The following is a 14,256-nucleotide window of genomic DNA, read 5'->3' as shown; positions in this document are numbered from 1 at the left end:
ATCTAAATTAAGTGAACAATAATCCATTCAATTCAGAATTTTTCCAAGATGCAGTGGTGAAATTTATGTGTAGCTATCATAAATCGTGTGGTAAATATTGTAAAAAGGTTTTATTGCAAGTTTTGTCAAATTTTTGTATGTTTTCGTAATCCTCTGCCCTTAATAATCTGAGGGGTGAGATTCAGAATCTGACGGCATGTTTAATGAACGGGGTAGACGATGGTGTACACAAGCTGTGTGAAAGTGAGCCATGGATGGCATTTGCCATAGCCATGGTTTGACTCTTCAACAGTAACCAGATGATTGACGGCTCGGATGAGGGCTCAAAGTTAAAGATCTCTTGACTCATACTCGTGTCAGTGAAAGTTCAAAATGGAAGGTGAAGCCACGCGCATCGCTGTTACTTCCGGCAACTCGGTTACATTTAGACTCCCTTCAGATGAGGATACTGCAGTGACGCGTTAGTAGCGACGTACATTCATTAGTGTATGTTAGTATCCCAATGACTTCATGATAATGAATTTAGATCTTTGCAATGTTTTTAAAATAAACCAAATTTCACAATATTATGTTTTATTTCAACAGTTCGGCAAGGTAAATCGCTGCTCTTTACGTGGTACAAAATTTCAATGGTCACCGCTAGGAGCAGATTTACAGCATTGTTACCATTACTTATCGAATGCCCTAGTAATATTGATACATTTTATAGCCAACTATATTCCAAAGTAATACAATTTGAATTGCGAACCCCGTGTACTGGTACTATGACAAATTTACATTTCGTACATATAATAAATTTATTGTCTTTCGGATAGTTACTTTGACCAGAAAAATCTTTTTGTTTCTTATTCTTAATGATATTTATGCTGTTACCTACAAACGTTCCAGTACATAATTTCTTATAAATTTTATAATTTAGCATTATTATAATTTTAATTAATAATCAATATTTAAATACTCATATAGTCACAATCATGCCATGGTATGAAAGAAAAATTTCACAACCTCGAGCGGGATTCGAAACCGCGACTTTCTGTACTCTGGTCAGGTGCTCCACCAACTGAGCTATCGAGTTCGTTTCAACAGTATGAGAGGAGAATTTCAAGCCTTTGGCATGAAACGAACTCGGTAGAGCGCCTGACCGAAGTACAGGAAGTCGCAGGTTCGGATCCCGCTCGAGGTTATGAAATTTTTCTTTCATACCATGGCATGATTGTGACTATATAAGTATTTAAATATCCATTAATATGTCACATCAACGGACGTATATACGTCTTCCAACATCGTAAGATGAAGTTTACATTTACAATGTTTCTTTCCAACCTTAAGCAGTGCCGACTAGATCAGACTCTATGGACAGTACTCTATAACAGAGTCGCCAGTATGAGAGGAGAATATCAAGGCTTTGGCGTGAAACGAACTCGATAGCTCAGTTTCTAGAGGGCCTGACCGGAGTACAGGAAGTCGCAGGTTCGAATCCCGCTCGAGGTTGTGAAATTTTTCTTTCATACCATGGTATGATTCTGACTATATAAGTATTTAAATATTCATTAATATGTCACATCAACGGACGTATATACGTCATCCAACATCGTAAGATGAAGTTTACATTAATTAATACATTTTTGTTCATATATTACACTTCTGAATCAGAATCGAACTTTAACTTTATTAACATATTAGTCTGACATAATTATTATTGACATTCTGTACGTATGTTGAACATTAGATATTGCACTTCCATACATTCTACATAAACCAAAATAGTTTAGTCTTAATTATGTACACCTTCAATATTATATTTTGTATTAGTGATTTGTTATATCAACCTAATTATATTCCCAGTGAAGCCTTACACACTTGATTTCCTTCTTATTATGGATATTCTGATGCCCGTGTTTGATTTCAAAACGAGTGTATTCAACATTCTCACATCTTCCCTCTTATCCAGAGAGATTACTTTATAGTTACGTAACACGTATGATAACATTCCTTTTAGTTCTAGCATTGCGAACTTTTGCCCAATGCAGTTTCTAGAGCCAGCACTGAAAGCAATATAGGCAAAAGGATGTCGTTTCATTACCCTTTCTGGTAAGAAATTATCAGGATCGAATTTGGAGGGATTTGGAAAATTATTTGGATTCATGTGGATAGCCTGTATGTTTATGTCGATAGCCATACCTGCAGGAATAACGAAACCACCTGTAACAGAAGAAATACTTGATAAGTGAAAAGATATAAAATGAAATTAAAAAAAACTATTTTCCCTCCTCTTGCTGCTTTTACAAAAATATATTCTTTTTATACTGTAAGGAATGACTTTCTCTGATCGTTAAATTTCAACCAGCTTCATACAAATTATTTTTAATTGTACAAGGTGAGGCAGAAATATCTCCCCATTTTCAACTCCAAATAAAATGGAAAATATTGAAGTCAAATATCAAACAGTAATAAGAATTTATTCCCTGAGGTATGCCATTTTATCTTTCAGTTCTGTTCAGCACACACTTTCAGATTCCACGTCAAGGACGTGTTCCTAGCCTCAAGACTATAAAATTGTGGATTGCATCATTTACGAAAACGGCGTCAGTAATAAAACAGAAACCACCAGGGTGACCAAGATCAGTCCGATCTCCACAAAACAGCGCAATTGTGCGTCAAGCATTCGGATGGAGCCCACAACTTAGGCGAGAAAACATGCAGCAGCTTTGCAATTAAGTAATTGCAGCGTTAGGAGAATTTTGCAACAGGATCTTAACTTTCATCCATACAAAATGGCAATGGTCCACGAACTTCAAGATTGTGATAGCTATGGGAAATCGTCTGAGATTTGCTAACAGTTTCCTGAAATTCTGTCCAAAAATATTGTTTTGTTAATGTCAGACGAAGCACATTTTCATTTGTCTGGAAGTGTAAATAAACAGAACTTCCGGTACTGGCCAGAGGAAAATCCGAAAGAGATCAACATGCGACCGCCTCATAGTGAACGCGTCACTGTCTGGTGTGGTGTCGCGCAGTTCGGGATTTTTGGCCCATACCTTCTTGAAAGTGAGCATGGGGTTTCCGTTTTAGTCAACGAGTTAGAAAGAGATTATAGATTGGCCACGTTGTCCTGTACAGCGCTCTTTGCGGTGCCACCGTGAAACACGGCAGATAATATGAACTAAGCTGCTACAGTTGTAAAAATTCGTCTGCTTACAACCTTCTGCATACAGAGGTAGAGCTACGAAAAACCAAAGAAAAAACATGCCAGTTGTGTGTGCTGCATATAACTGCAATATCAAAAGCAGAAAGACAACTGATACATCATATTTCAGGTAAATTTTATGAAGTGAAGTCCATAGTTTTGTTAATTAGCAGCATTTTTTTTTCATGCGTAAATGTGTAACAAAGCCCGGCATATATGCCGTGTGTACTATAGTGTTTTTCTTGTCTTGCAGATTCTCTTAAAAAAAAGGAACTGGTGAAACAGTGGGCAATAAATATGAATTGATACAAATTCTGTCCCTCCGAGCATAGCTTATTGTGTTCACGACACTTCTTGTGTCCTTCCTTACTGCATATAGAAGAAGACGATGTGCTGTAGCTTATAAAGGTAGGCCTATTTTGAACACAAGCGATTAACCAAATAAATGGTTCACAATAATCGACTTAAACAAAATACGGATAAAACCAGTATGTTAGAATTCCGTTTGAAATCCAGTGAAAAACTAATAGCAATAAAATAGTCTATTTAAATTGTATTTCGACACTCGCATCCAAAATTCCGCAGAACTCTCGGGTAGGCCGTATTGTTGTTAGTATATGGACTGGAAGGACATGAAAGAACATAATTCACGTGCAATAATGGGGAATGTAAGAATGTATTTCGTAACTACTTGCCTCATTATTGCACATGGTTACTCAATTTTACACTACTACTACTACTACTACTACTACTACTACTACTACTACTACTACTAATAATAATAATAATAATAATAGTAATAATAATAATAATAATAATAATAATATTATTATCATTATTATTATTATTATTATTATTATTATTATTAATAATTGTAATAACGTGGGACAAACTGCACTTTATTAACTACAAAATTTTCCTAGTCCAACGATGTGACACTGGGCAAGACACAGAAGGTGGAAATTTTTTATTTTCAGTTATGCAGCGGTATACAAATTTTTCCCCTTTTTGTGGTAGAGAAATAGGAAAATTAATAGCCCCTTTTATATATTAGATGTTGCAGGTCGCATTAAAGAAACCTAGGAATATTAATATTTTCTTCAGTATATTAGCTAGGACCTATTGCCATACGTACATGACAGTTTTGCTTAGGTTATTCTTTTAAGCTTTCCTTCTAGGAATAGCTCAAGTCTTTTAAATTTAGTGTACATAAGTTCTTTATTAAGTGATTAGGACGTATTTGACAAAACACTAGGGTTTTCCACTTCAGTTTAACTGATTTATGCAAACGAAATTTTGACAGTTTCACGATTCCAACGCATACTTATCACCACGCCCTCTCTATTTTGGGCGCTTAAGCTAATAGCGGACGTTCGTTCAATTTTCTTCAAAAAATGGCGGCGCAATGGCCGCTCTATATTCTCTTTCTACCTCGTTGGTTTTAGTACAATGACGCAAAGGACGCAATCCAACATTTTTATGGTCCTGCGGCTAGGAACACGTCCTTGACGTGGAATCTGAAACTGTGTTCGAAGCTAAACTGAACGATTAAATGGCATAATATAAGGAATAAGTTTATATTACTGTTTGATATTTGACTTCAATATTTTCCATTTTATGTATAGTTGAAAATGGGGAAATATTTCTGCGTCACTCTGTATAATATATCATTCTGTAAGTTCTTACTCGTTCAAGACATCTAGAAAATATCTTCACATTCTAGGCGATCATAATATATAACTTTAGGAATATATCCGAGTCGAGTAATTCTCACATAAAAATTGAATGATTGTATAATACCGAAGTCTTAGGAGAGAAAAATGAAATAATATCTTCAACAATATCAGTTAAGGTATGAACAAAAGTAATACAATCTGGAACATTACTAGTATTTGTTGAAAAGCAAATTTTCTGAATAATATCAGAAAATATATCTTTCACAATTGCAATATAGTATTAAGAAAATATTATTGATATACATTAGAGATTCATGATATTCTTGAATACTCCCTGGAAATGCGAAGAAAAATGAAGGAAAATATATTTATGAAGGTATGAAGGTAAGGTATGAACAAAAGTAATACAATCTGGAACATTACTAGTATTTGTTGAAAAGCAAATTTTCTGAATAATATCAGAAAATATATCTTTCACAATTGCAATATGGTATTAAGAAAATATTATTGATATACATTAGAGATTCATGATATTCTTGAATACTCCCTGGAAAATGCGAAGAAAAATGAAGGAAAATATATTTATCTAAAAAAAATTTCTGACTCGTTATTTCGAAAAAAAATAACTTCATATGAAACAATTTAATAACCTTCATCTTCTCTATATTTGTAACTCAAGACAGACAAAACATCTCAACATAACAAACCGTTTTGCAAAAATATGGAGAAAATGACAAAATTTAATAATTATGTATAAATCAATATCTATTAAGTGCATTAAGAATTGTCTTTCAAGTTTCGAATCTTCAAAAATTTAAGATACAGAAGGCTTGAAAGAGTTGCAGACAATGGTGTATGGACTTCATATATTTTGACGATATGTAGCTAACTTGAAATCTGTACATTTAAAAGTTGGTAAAACGCATATGAATATTTGTGAATTTCAGTATTAAAGGAATAATTTTAGATATCACTTGTGAAAATTACATTATATTTTAACATTGGACACTGAAACTAAAAATACTCAACTTTGTTAACAACTTTCGTTCTATGCCGAGAAAAGTAGCACAATTGATGCCGTTGATAACTAAAGTATTGTAACTTAACTACTTCCTCCGCACAATGATTTTTTATTGAAAATAACAGTTGCACTATAAGCATTACAATTTCATCCCAAGTTTACAATATTAATAATGTTTAGTAAATGTTCTGTTTTATTTGAAGGGTTCAGAACCATATTGGTCCAAGCGCCATATATTAAAGACGTAGAAAAGATGGGTTAAAATTAAGTTATTACCATAATTCAATGGAAACATATAGCAAGTAATATAAAGTATACACATTAAAATTAAATGATATATAAATCTTCATTAGATAGATAGATAGCTTTATTGATATTGTTCACAAAAGTACAAAACTTAATAATTTAACAAAAGATCTATATACAAATGTAGTTCTACATAATAAATATACAATTTCCTAAACTAATTAATCTATCGCAAATCTCAATAATTTATTGGTTCAAACTTGCACTTACGTCTTGTTTTAGTGCATAAATCTTCATTAAACTATGGTATTCACTTACCTTTAACTCTTACTTTCTCCGTTTTTAATAAATGGCGTTTGGCCCACTATGGCTCTGAACCCTTCATTTATTAATATCACACGGTAGTAATCTCAACCGATCAATAAAGCGATTCAAACAGTTGCAGGCCTATTTCTAAAAATTACTTTCTTGTTAACAGACGTACACATACTTAATTAGTTCAAATATATTCTTGATAAGTATTCGAAACAAATATACAGGGTGTTTTAAAAATATGGGGCATATTTCAGGTATGTATTTCCCACACGTAAACAATCAAAATAGTTCATTACAACATGTGTCCGAAAATGCTTTATTTCCGAGTTATGGCCTTCACAACATTGAAATTGACCGGAACGTTTCTCTTTCCGCAGGTCGTTGCCGTCAAAGGAGACATTAAGAGGGCACTCTGACAGTTCATTCCGAGGCGAAGGTTACATTCAGTGTTCTGTAGGCGTTAGACTGTGCGACATGTATTCAAATCAAGAGCTGGCAGAGATACACTTCATGTACGGTAAGGCGGACGGCAATGCTGCGCTGGCTCGTCGTTTGTACCAGGAGAGGTACCCATAGCGACAATGTCCAGATCGGAAGACATTTTTACATCTCCATTACCGTCTGTGCGAGTATGGAAAATTTAACTCTCCTGGTTTGGGAAGGGGACGACCAAGATCTACAACTCCAGAAGTAGGCTACAGGAGGAGATTCTGGAGGCTGTGAACATGACTCCTTCTATCAGCACACGAAGGGTAGCGTTGCAAGTCAATGTTCCTCATACGACTGTCTGGAGACTGTTGAAAGAGTATCAATTGTATCCTTATCATTTGCAACGTGTATAGGCCCTGTCACCAGCAGATTACCCTGCACGAGTTAGGTTCTGTCAGTGGTTCTTGCAGCAGCAGTGTGGTGTAAATCCGAACTTAGTATAATTTACAGATGAAGCAAGTTCACACGAGATGGCATAACAAATTTCCACAATCAGCATGTATGGGCGTATGAAAACCCACGTGCAACTGTTCCATCTCATCACCAGGTGCGGTTCTCCCTCAACATGTGGGCCGGTATAATTGGTGATCGATTAGTTGGACCCTATGTACTTGTAAACAGACTTATGGGGCAGGCGTACACAAACTTCCTGGAAAAAACCATACCTCATATTTTAGAAGACACTCCACTGATCAATCATCAACACATTCACTTCTTGCATGATGGCGCTCCTGCACACTTCAGTCGTACGGCTCGCCGGTACTTGGTTCGAAGGTTTCCTGATCGATGGATAGGTAGAGGTGGCCCACTTGCTTGGCCTCCACGCCCACCTGATCTGCACCCTCTCGATTTCTACTTGTGGGGCCATTTAAAATCATTGGTTTATTCGTCTCCGGTGCCTGATTTGGAATCCCTTCGGAATCGAATTTTGGCATGATCTGAGGACATACGCTATATTCCTGGAGTTTGGGATCGTGTTCTCAGGTCAATGAGACATCGTTGTGAGGTCTGTATTCAAGCAGGAGGTGGACATTTTGAACATCTTCTGTAATGACAACGACCTGAGGAAAGAAAAACGTTCCGGTGAATTTCAATGATGTGAAGGCCATAACTCGGAAATGAAGCATTTCTGGACACATGTTGTAATGAACTATTTTGATTGTCTATATGTGGGATATACATACCTGAAATAATGCCCCGTATTTTTGAAACACCTTGTATAATGTAAGTATTAAGAAAATAGTGGGCACCCGGATTCCAACCGGGGACCACTCAATCTATAGTCGTAATGCTCTACTTATGTTCTACCAATGAATTACACTAGTACCTGCTTTTATTATGATAAAGTTTGACTATTAGGATTAGACAGGGTACAGTATTGTCTCTATACCAGAAAGAAAGAACGAACGGCTGTCTAAAAAAATAATATACGATATATTCACATTAAGCCATTTATTTCGCTCGTGGGATTGCTTCACTCGGATATGGGTCGGTTCACAAACATTCCTCCTCAAGATAAAAATTACAATTTTAATACTTGTGTCGTAAATAACGTTTCACCACATTTATGACTCTGAAAATAGAGAATTAATATATTGCATTTTGTACACTCTTGCATATGTGTGAGATATAAATTTTATTGAATAATTTTAAGGTTTACTTACCTATTTCAATGTCACTGTCAAGTTGTCTGCCTATTGCCGGAACACTGGGATACAACCTTAAACTTTCCTTGATTACACGTTCCAAATATTTCATGTCATTCAGATCCTTCATCGTTGGAGGGCGGTCAGATCCTTCAAATATGCTCTCGAACTCATCATATAGTTTTTCCTGGAACAAATACATGTACATACACACATCCATACGTAAGTGTTCTTCCTCAGGGAAGGTCTTTCGCTACAAACCTAGGATTCTTCAATCTTTTCTATTTTCTACCCTCCTCTTTGTCTCCGCATATGATCCGTATTTCTTAATGTCGTCTATCATTTAATATCTTCTTCTGCCCCGAACTCTTCTCCCGTTCACCATTCTTCTCAGTGCATCCTTCAGTAGGCAGTTTCTTCTCAGCCAGTGATCCAACCAATTCCTTTTTCTCTTTCTGATAAGTTGCAACAATATTCTTTTTTCACCTACTCTATTCTACAAAGCTTCATTTTTCTTATTCTATCTGTCCATTTCGCACGCCCCATTCTTCTCCATATCCACATTTCAAATAATATCATCGGCTAATGTCATCGTTATTAAACTATTTTACCATTTTTACTCAAATCGATTCATTTTGAATTATTGTAGTTATTTACTGCACTCTTAACAGTAACCTACGAAAAATGACTTCCGTTGTCATAATACACTAAACAGCTGATTTAAAGACGATTCAAGTGCTTTGTAACATGTTCCCGAACCAGATGAGAAGTTGAAACAGTTGGAACACTTGGAACAGTTGGCACTGATGTTGTAAGCACATTATTATGTAACTGTTTCTTTGAAACTGTTATTTTGGAACAGCTTCGTTCATGAAACAAGTTACAGTCAAAACTGTTTCTTAAAAAGAACAGTTTATCCCATCTCTAGCGAATACCCTCCTCAACGCAACCAGAGCAGTGAACACAACAGGTCTCGTAAGCAGGAAATACTGACGGAAGGAATGGAATGAAGCAACGCGATAAGGAAGAGCGGGCGATAGGAAAGGTCACGAGATAGCGTGAATAATATTCAAGAGTACAGACGGAAGAGAAATGACATCGATGCAATCACTCTTGCATTGTGATAGTTACATTACGACTTTAGTTTGTTCCATTGCATGTGAATACGTGTCTTGTATCGCACGGTATTATTATTTCATTCGTAAACGTATGTTGCGCGTTTAATTAGCTTCGAATTTTTCTCTTGCTACTTTATTTCCATATCGATGTTCTCATTTGTTCATCTTCTTGGAAGAGGCAGTATTTCTATCGGCCCGCATCTCTCGCCCCTCGGCGTGCTTTCATGCATACGTCAAAACAGAGTCCGTGGATATCCAACGGACTCTACGTCAAAACAGACAGCAACGCCACCATTGCTTTTCAGTAGTCGACCTTTGCGTTAGCTTATACCTATCACACCCGGACCCCACATCCCGCCCCCCCCCCGCCTCCCGCCAACCCGCCACCTGACACATAACAACACACTTCCATCTCGTATCAAACTCTCTTCCCCACATCCCTCCACAATGGCAGTAGTCATATACCTACGCTTTGCAGACGTCATTACCATCAGAACGCATTGCAACCATGACCCACGCAACGCCGTGACCCCACTCTTACCCTTCCTTGTGACATCATAACCGCGCCCTGCCCGGTCAGGCACGATTTTGTATCGTCATGACACCGCCCTTACCCCACCTTGTGACGTCAAGACTCCACTGTACCCTACCGCGGTGCCCCATCTTGTGACACCACAAACATGCCACTACTACTAGTATGTTATATCCAATTGTTTCTCATTTTTCGCAGTCAAATACATCAACTGTTAAAGAATAATTTACACAACACTTTTATTTATGACACATTATGATATGTATCGACATTTGCGGCTTATAGATATAGGATATCATCATCATCATCATCCTTCACGAATTAGGCCTCTGTAGATCTGTTTCGGCCCCATCTAGCAGTCTTCTTAAAGGTCTTCCTGGTCGACGGTGTCCTCTAGGTTTATATTGCATCATAATTTTTGGGATTCTTGAATTTTCCATTCTTCTTACATTATCTAGCCAATTGAATTTGCATCTGCTGATTTTTTCTTCTACTGACTCTACTTCTAATTGTTCTAAAATTTCTTCATTCCTTTTTCGGTCTAAAAGAGTATATCCTGCTGTCCTCCTGAATAATTTCATTTCCGTTGCTTTGATTCTGTTCATGTCTTTTTTCTTTAATGACCAAATCTCGCTTCCGTATAAAAGGGAGGATAATGCTAGTGTATTATATATTTTTATTCTTGTAGATTTTTGTACTAATTTAGATTTTAATGTATTGTTTATTATACCTAGAATTTGTGTAAATTTGGTATTACTGTTAAATCTAATTGGATTCAGATGTTAGAAAAAAGTCCATTCTGTTTCATATTTCTCTTAAATTTCTCGAAATTACTCAACTCTATGATAACACTGGTCAACAACGATTTTGTGAAATGTACAATTTCTGCTGTTTCCTATATAATGTCATCTGCTGATTGCAAAATGAAGTCAGAATTTTTCTACCACCCACCATTTTTTTGTTATTTTAGAAAATTTGATTTGTTTTTATTGCTATATACAGATCTTATCACGCAAATGGAAAGAATATATTTTTTTTTTCAAATATTTCATTTTATTGCTTTAACAATTGACCTATAACATTAGATCACTGTTGCCTGTGAAGTCATACTTCATAAAAAAATCAACTTTATTCCGCATGAGTGTGCGAGAATTAGTATTAATTCTCAGAAGAGTTGGAACTCACAATCATAAAACAAGTTTCATGACCCATGTTTTCTTTTTTCCTAATTTTAAGTGTGGTAAAAGTATCTTATAATTTGAAACATACCTCGAAATACTGTGTAAATCACAAACAATTTTTGTTACGTTTGTGGTTAATTAACTCTGAAAGCACTCATGTAGATTTTACTACACTATTTAAAAGAGCTTACGAGTGTTCTTTGGATTGCAAAATAGTTGAGGACAGGAACTGGGCCCCTGAAATCTGCTGTGCTTTATGTAACTCATTAGCCTACCTGATTGACTGAAAGGATCCCTTCAACAGACTGTTGAACCCCAGACCAGAAGATTACAGAGAACATGTCAGCGAGCTGATTCAGAACTGTAACGTGATGGGGTATCATGTATCTCGCAAAATAATTTCTTGGATTAGTTTTTCATTCCTCAAAGCCTTCGGGTAGTGAGCAACGAACGTGGGGAGCGTTTTCACCAGGATTTTTCTGAAATGGAAAGGAGCTATCAGGAAATATGGAACCCAAATATTCTGTCAGACTACTGCCGGACACTCAAAAGGGATGTTTTTAAGCGAAGTATAGCTTAAAATCCGTTTCACACATATTTTATGTAAATAAATATGATTTTAGGTAAAATGTTACAAGGTATCAATACTTCAAAAGTTCGAAGCTCACTTCATATAATTACTAAAAAAACCTGGGTAATAGAAAATTACAACAGATCTGAAATCAGCACGAAAAATGCTACAAGAATCACCCATTCTGTATTTTTAACAAAAAAAAAATGTGCTTAATGTTGTTGACCAGTATAATTTATTCAATATTTTGAGCACTTTTTGTGTTTTCATTGTACATTGGCTGGTGCGAACTAACCTAATTTTCATCTCATGAGAAACCATGACGACAAGGAGAACGAGTGTCAATTTAACCTTACTGTTTGCTGAAATACGAAGGAATCTAACACACATGTGTAATCCAATTGTTTCATAATTACCTGCACATCCATATGATGACCCAAGATAAAAAGCGTCCAGCATACTGACGTTGCTGTTGTATCGTGACCCTGAAAGAAAAGAATAAATTAGAATAAAAAACTTTTTCTTACGAAAAGATCATTCTACGTTAATTTTCTCTGCATGGTTATATGCATGTAAGAATATTTTCATCATTATGTTCATAATCAAAAAAAATCATAATCATTTCTATTCGTGGTTGAATAAAATTAAGGTTTTCTTCTGCTCTACTTTCGGGCTTCGCATTTTTGTGTGTTAGTTTTCAAATTGTGTTTAATAATATTATTTTTACCTCTTATTGAAGTTCTGGCTGATATGTATATCTATTATCAGGCAGTACATCTCACTTGACATATATATCAGAGGAAGAACAATAATTGTTTGTATGCATCTGAAGCCTGGTTAGTGTAATATGTAGATAATCGGCGATGTATACATTGCAGGGAGAAAGGAACTGGTCACTTACCCCATTATCTCCTGGTCTAGTTGCCTCATAAGCAGTGGCGGCTCATGGGGGCTGCAGACAAAATTAAACCATGCAACTTATCTTATTTAAAGATTAGTTCCGTGCGCCTTGTCTTGTAGGTTGCAAACTTCTGAATCGACTTCTTACTAAAATCTGATATTTCGTTTAACATAGTCTTTACAATGGAAAATATAGCTAAGCGGTCAGGTTCTCTTCTCTCATCGTATTTCTAAGATAGGATTTTACTCTCTTCAAACACGAAAAGCAACGTTCTGGTTCGGAAGTCGTCATTAGTATGCTGATAGCTATGCTTAGTATTTTCACAACTTCTGAAAATGATGCCTGCAGGTTCTCAGATAGAAGAAACTGCAAGAGCTTGACTGCGTCACTGTTATTTCTGAATTATTCTTGTCTCTGATACAACACTGTGAATTCCGTTTTTAGTTTGTCTTTATCGAACATTAGAAAAAGCTTCACACATACATTTAGGTCATTTTCAGGGAATGAGCTTTTGTAGCATTCAAATTTTTCTTGACACAGAAGAGAAGATAATATCAGATGATCTATGAACTGGAATCGGGTGTTAGCATGTGTGATAATAAGGTCACACACTTCCTTGCCTGCCGCAACCCTTGTCTGAATCCCTTCGATCTTACGACGCTTTTCAGGGTTTTCATTTTCACAGATCTCGCTGCTCAACTGTGCACTGTTCCGTACTGTCTGCATGGCATTAACGAAGCTTGATATGCAGAGTCGGCCTCGGTAGCATAGTCGGTTGCGGGTTCGATCCCGGCCCAGGTCGATGGCATTTAAGTGTGTTTAAATGAGATAGGCTCATGTCAGTAGATTTACTGGCATTTAAAAGAATCTTGCGGGACAAAATTCCGCCACACTGGCGACGCTGATATAACCCCTGCAGTTGCGAGTGTCGTTAAATAAACCATAATTTAATTTTTTATATGCAGATTTGAACCTTATAAATACCTAACTGGCGATGTTGTAGTTGTTTATATAATATATCTACATGATACATCAATAAATGAAAAAAAAATAGAGCCAGAAATTGAATTCAGGATCTTCAAGAGCACGCACCAGGGCGCTTGCCTCATTTATTGTGATGTTGTTAGATGTTTCAGATTCCGTTAGAATAGTTTGAAAACATTCTAGCAATGGCTCCTTCTTCTCATGAACAACATTTACTGTTCTTATTTTAAAACTCCATCTTGTTGCCCCAGCTGATGGAATTGTCTTTGAAACACATTAATCTAATACAGATTGTGTGGAGATCGAGAGAAGAAAGCAGGCATACTGGATAAATCAGAAGAAAAAAAAATGCGAGCTTTGTAGGCTATTTTGTTTAGCTCTCTATTATG

General features: G+C 36.1%; 1 protein-coding gene across 3 annotated transcripts in view; it reads right to left on the bottom strand.

Moving 5' to 3' along the window:
- Positions 1–1,649: 1,649 nt before the first annotated feature.
- LOC138698295 (cytochrome P450 4C1-like) overlaps positions 1,650–14,256 on the bottom strand; it is a 53,354-nt gene continuing 40,747 nt past the window's right edge. For all 3 annotated transcript variants that reach the window (XM_069824097.1, XM_069824098.1, XM_069824099.1), the window contains 3 exons: positions 12,399–12,467; positions 8,599–8,767; positions 1,650–2,202 (listed from right to left, as the gene is read on the bottom strand). In XM_069824097.1, the coding sequence (XP_069680198.1) occupies positions 1,853–2,202; positions 8,599–8,767; positions 12,399–12,467 (588 nt within the window). In that variant the 3' untranslated portion in view covers positions 1,650–1,852. The remainder of the gene's footprint in view (positions 2,203–8,598; positions 8,768–12,398; positions 12,468–14,256) is intronic.

This window comes from Periplaneta americana, chromosome 4 (assembly GCF_040183065.1).
Source record: "Periplaneta americana isolate PAMFEO1 chromosome 4, P.americana_PAMFEO1_priV1, whole genome shotgun sequence".
Lineage (NCBI taxonomy): Eukaryota > Metazoa > Arthropoda > Insecta > Blattodea > Blattidae > Periplaneta > Periplaneta americana.
This window is presented reverse-complemented; position numbering and strand designations above follow the sequence as displayed.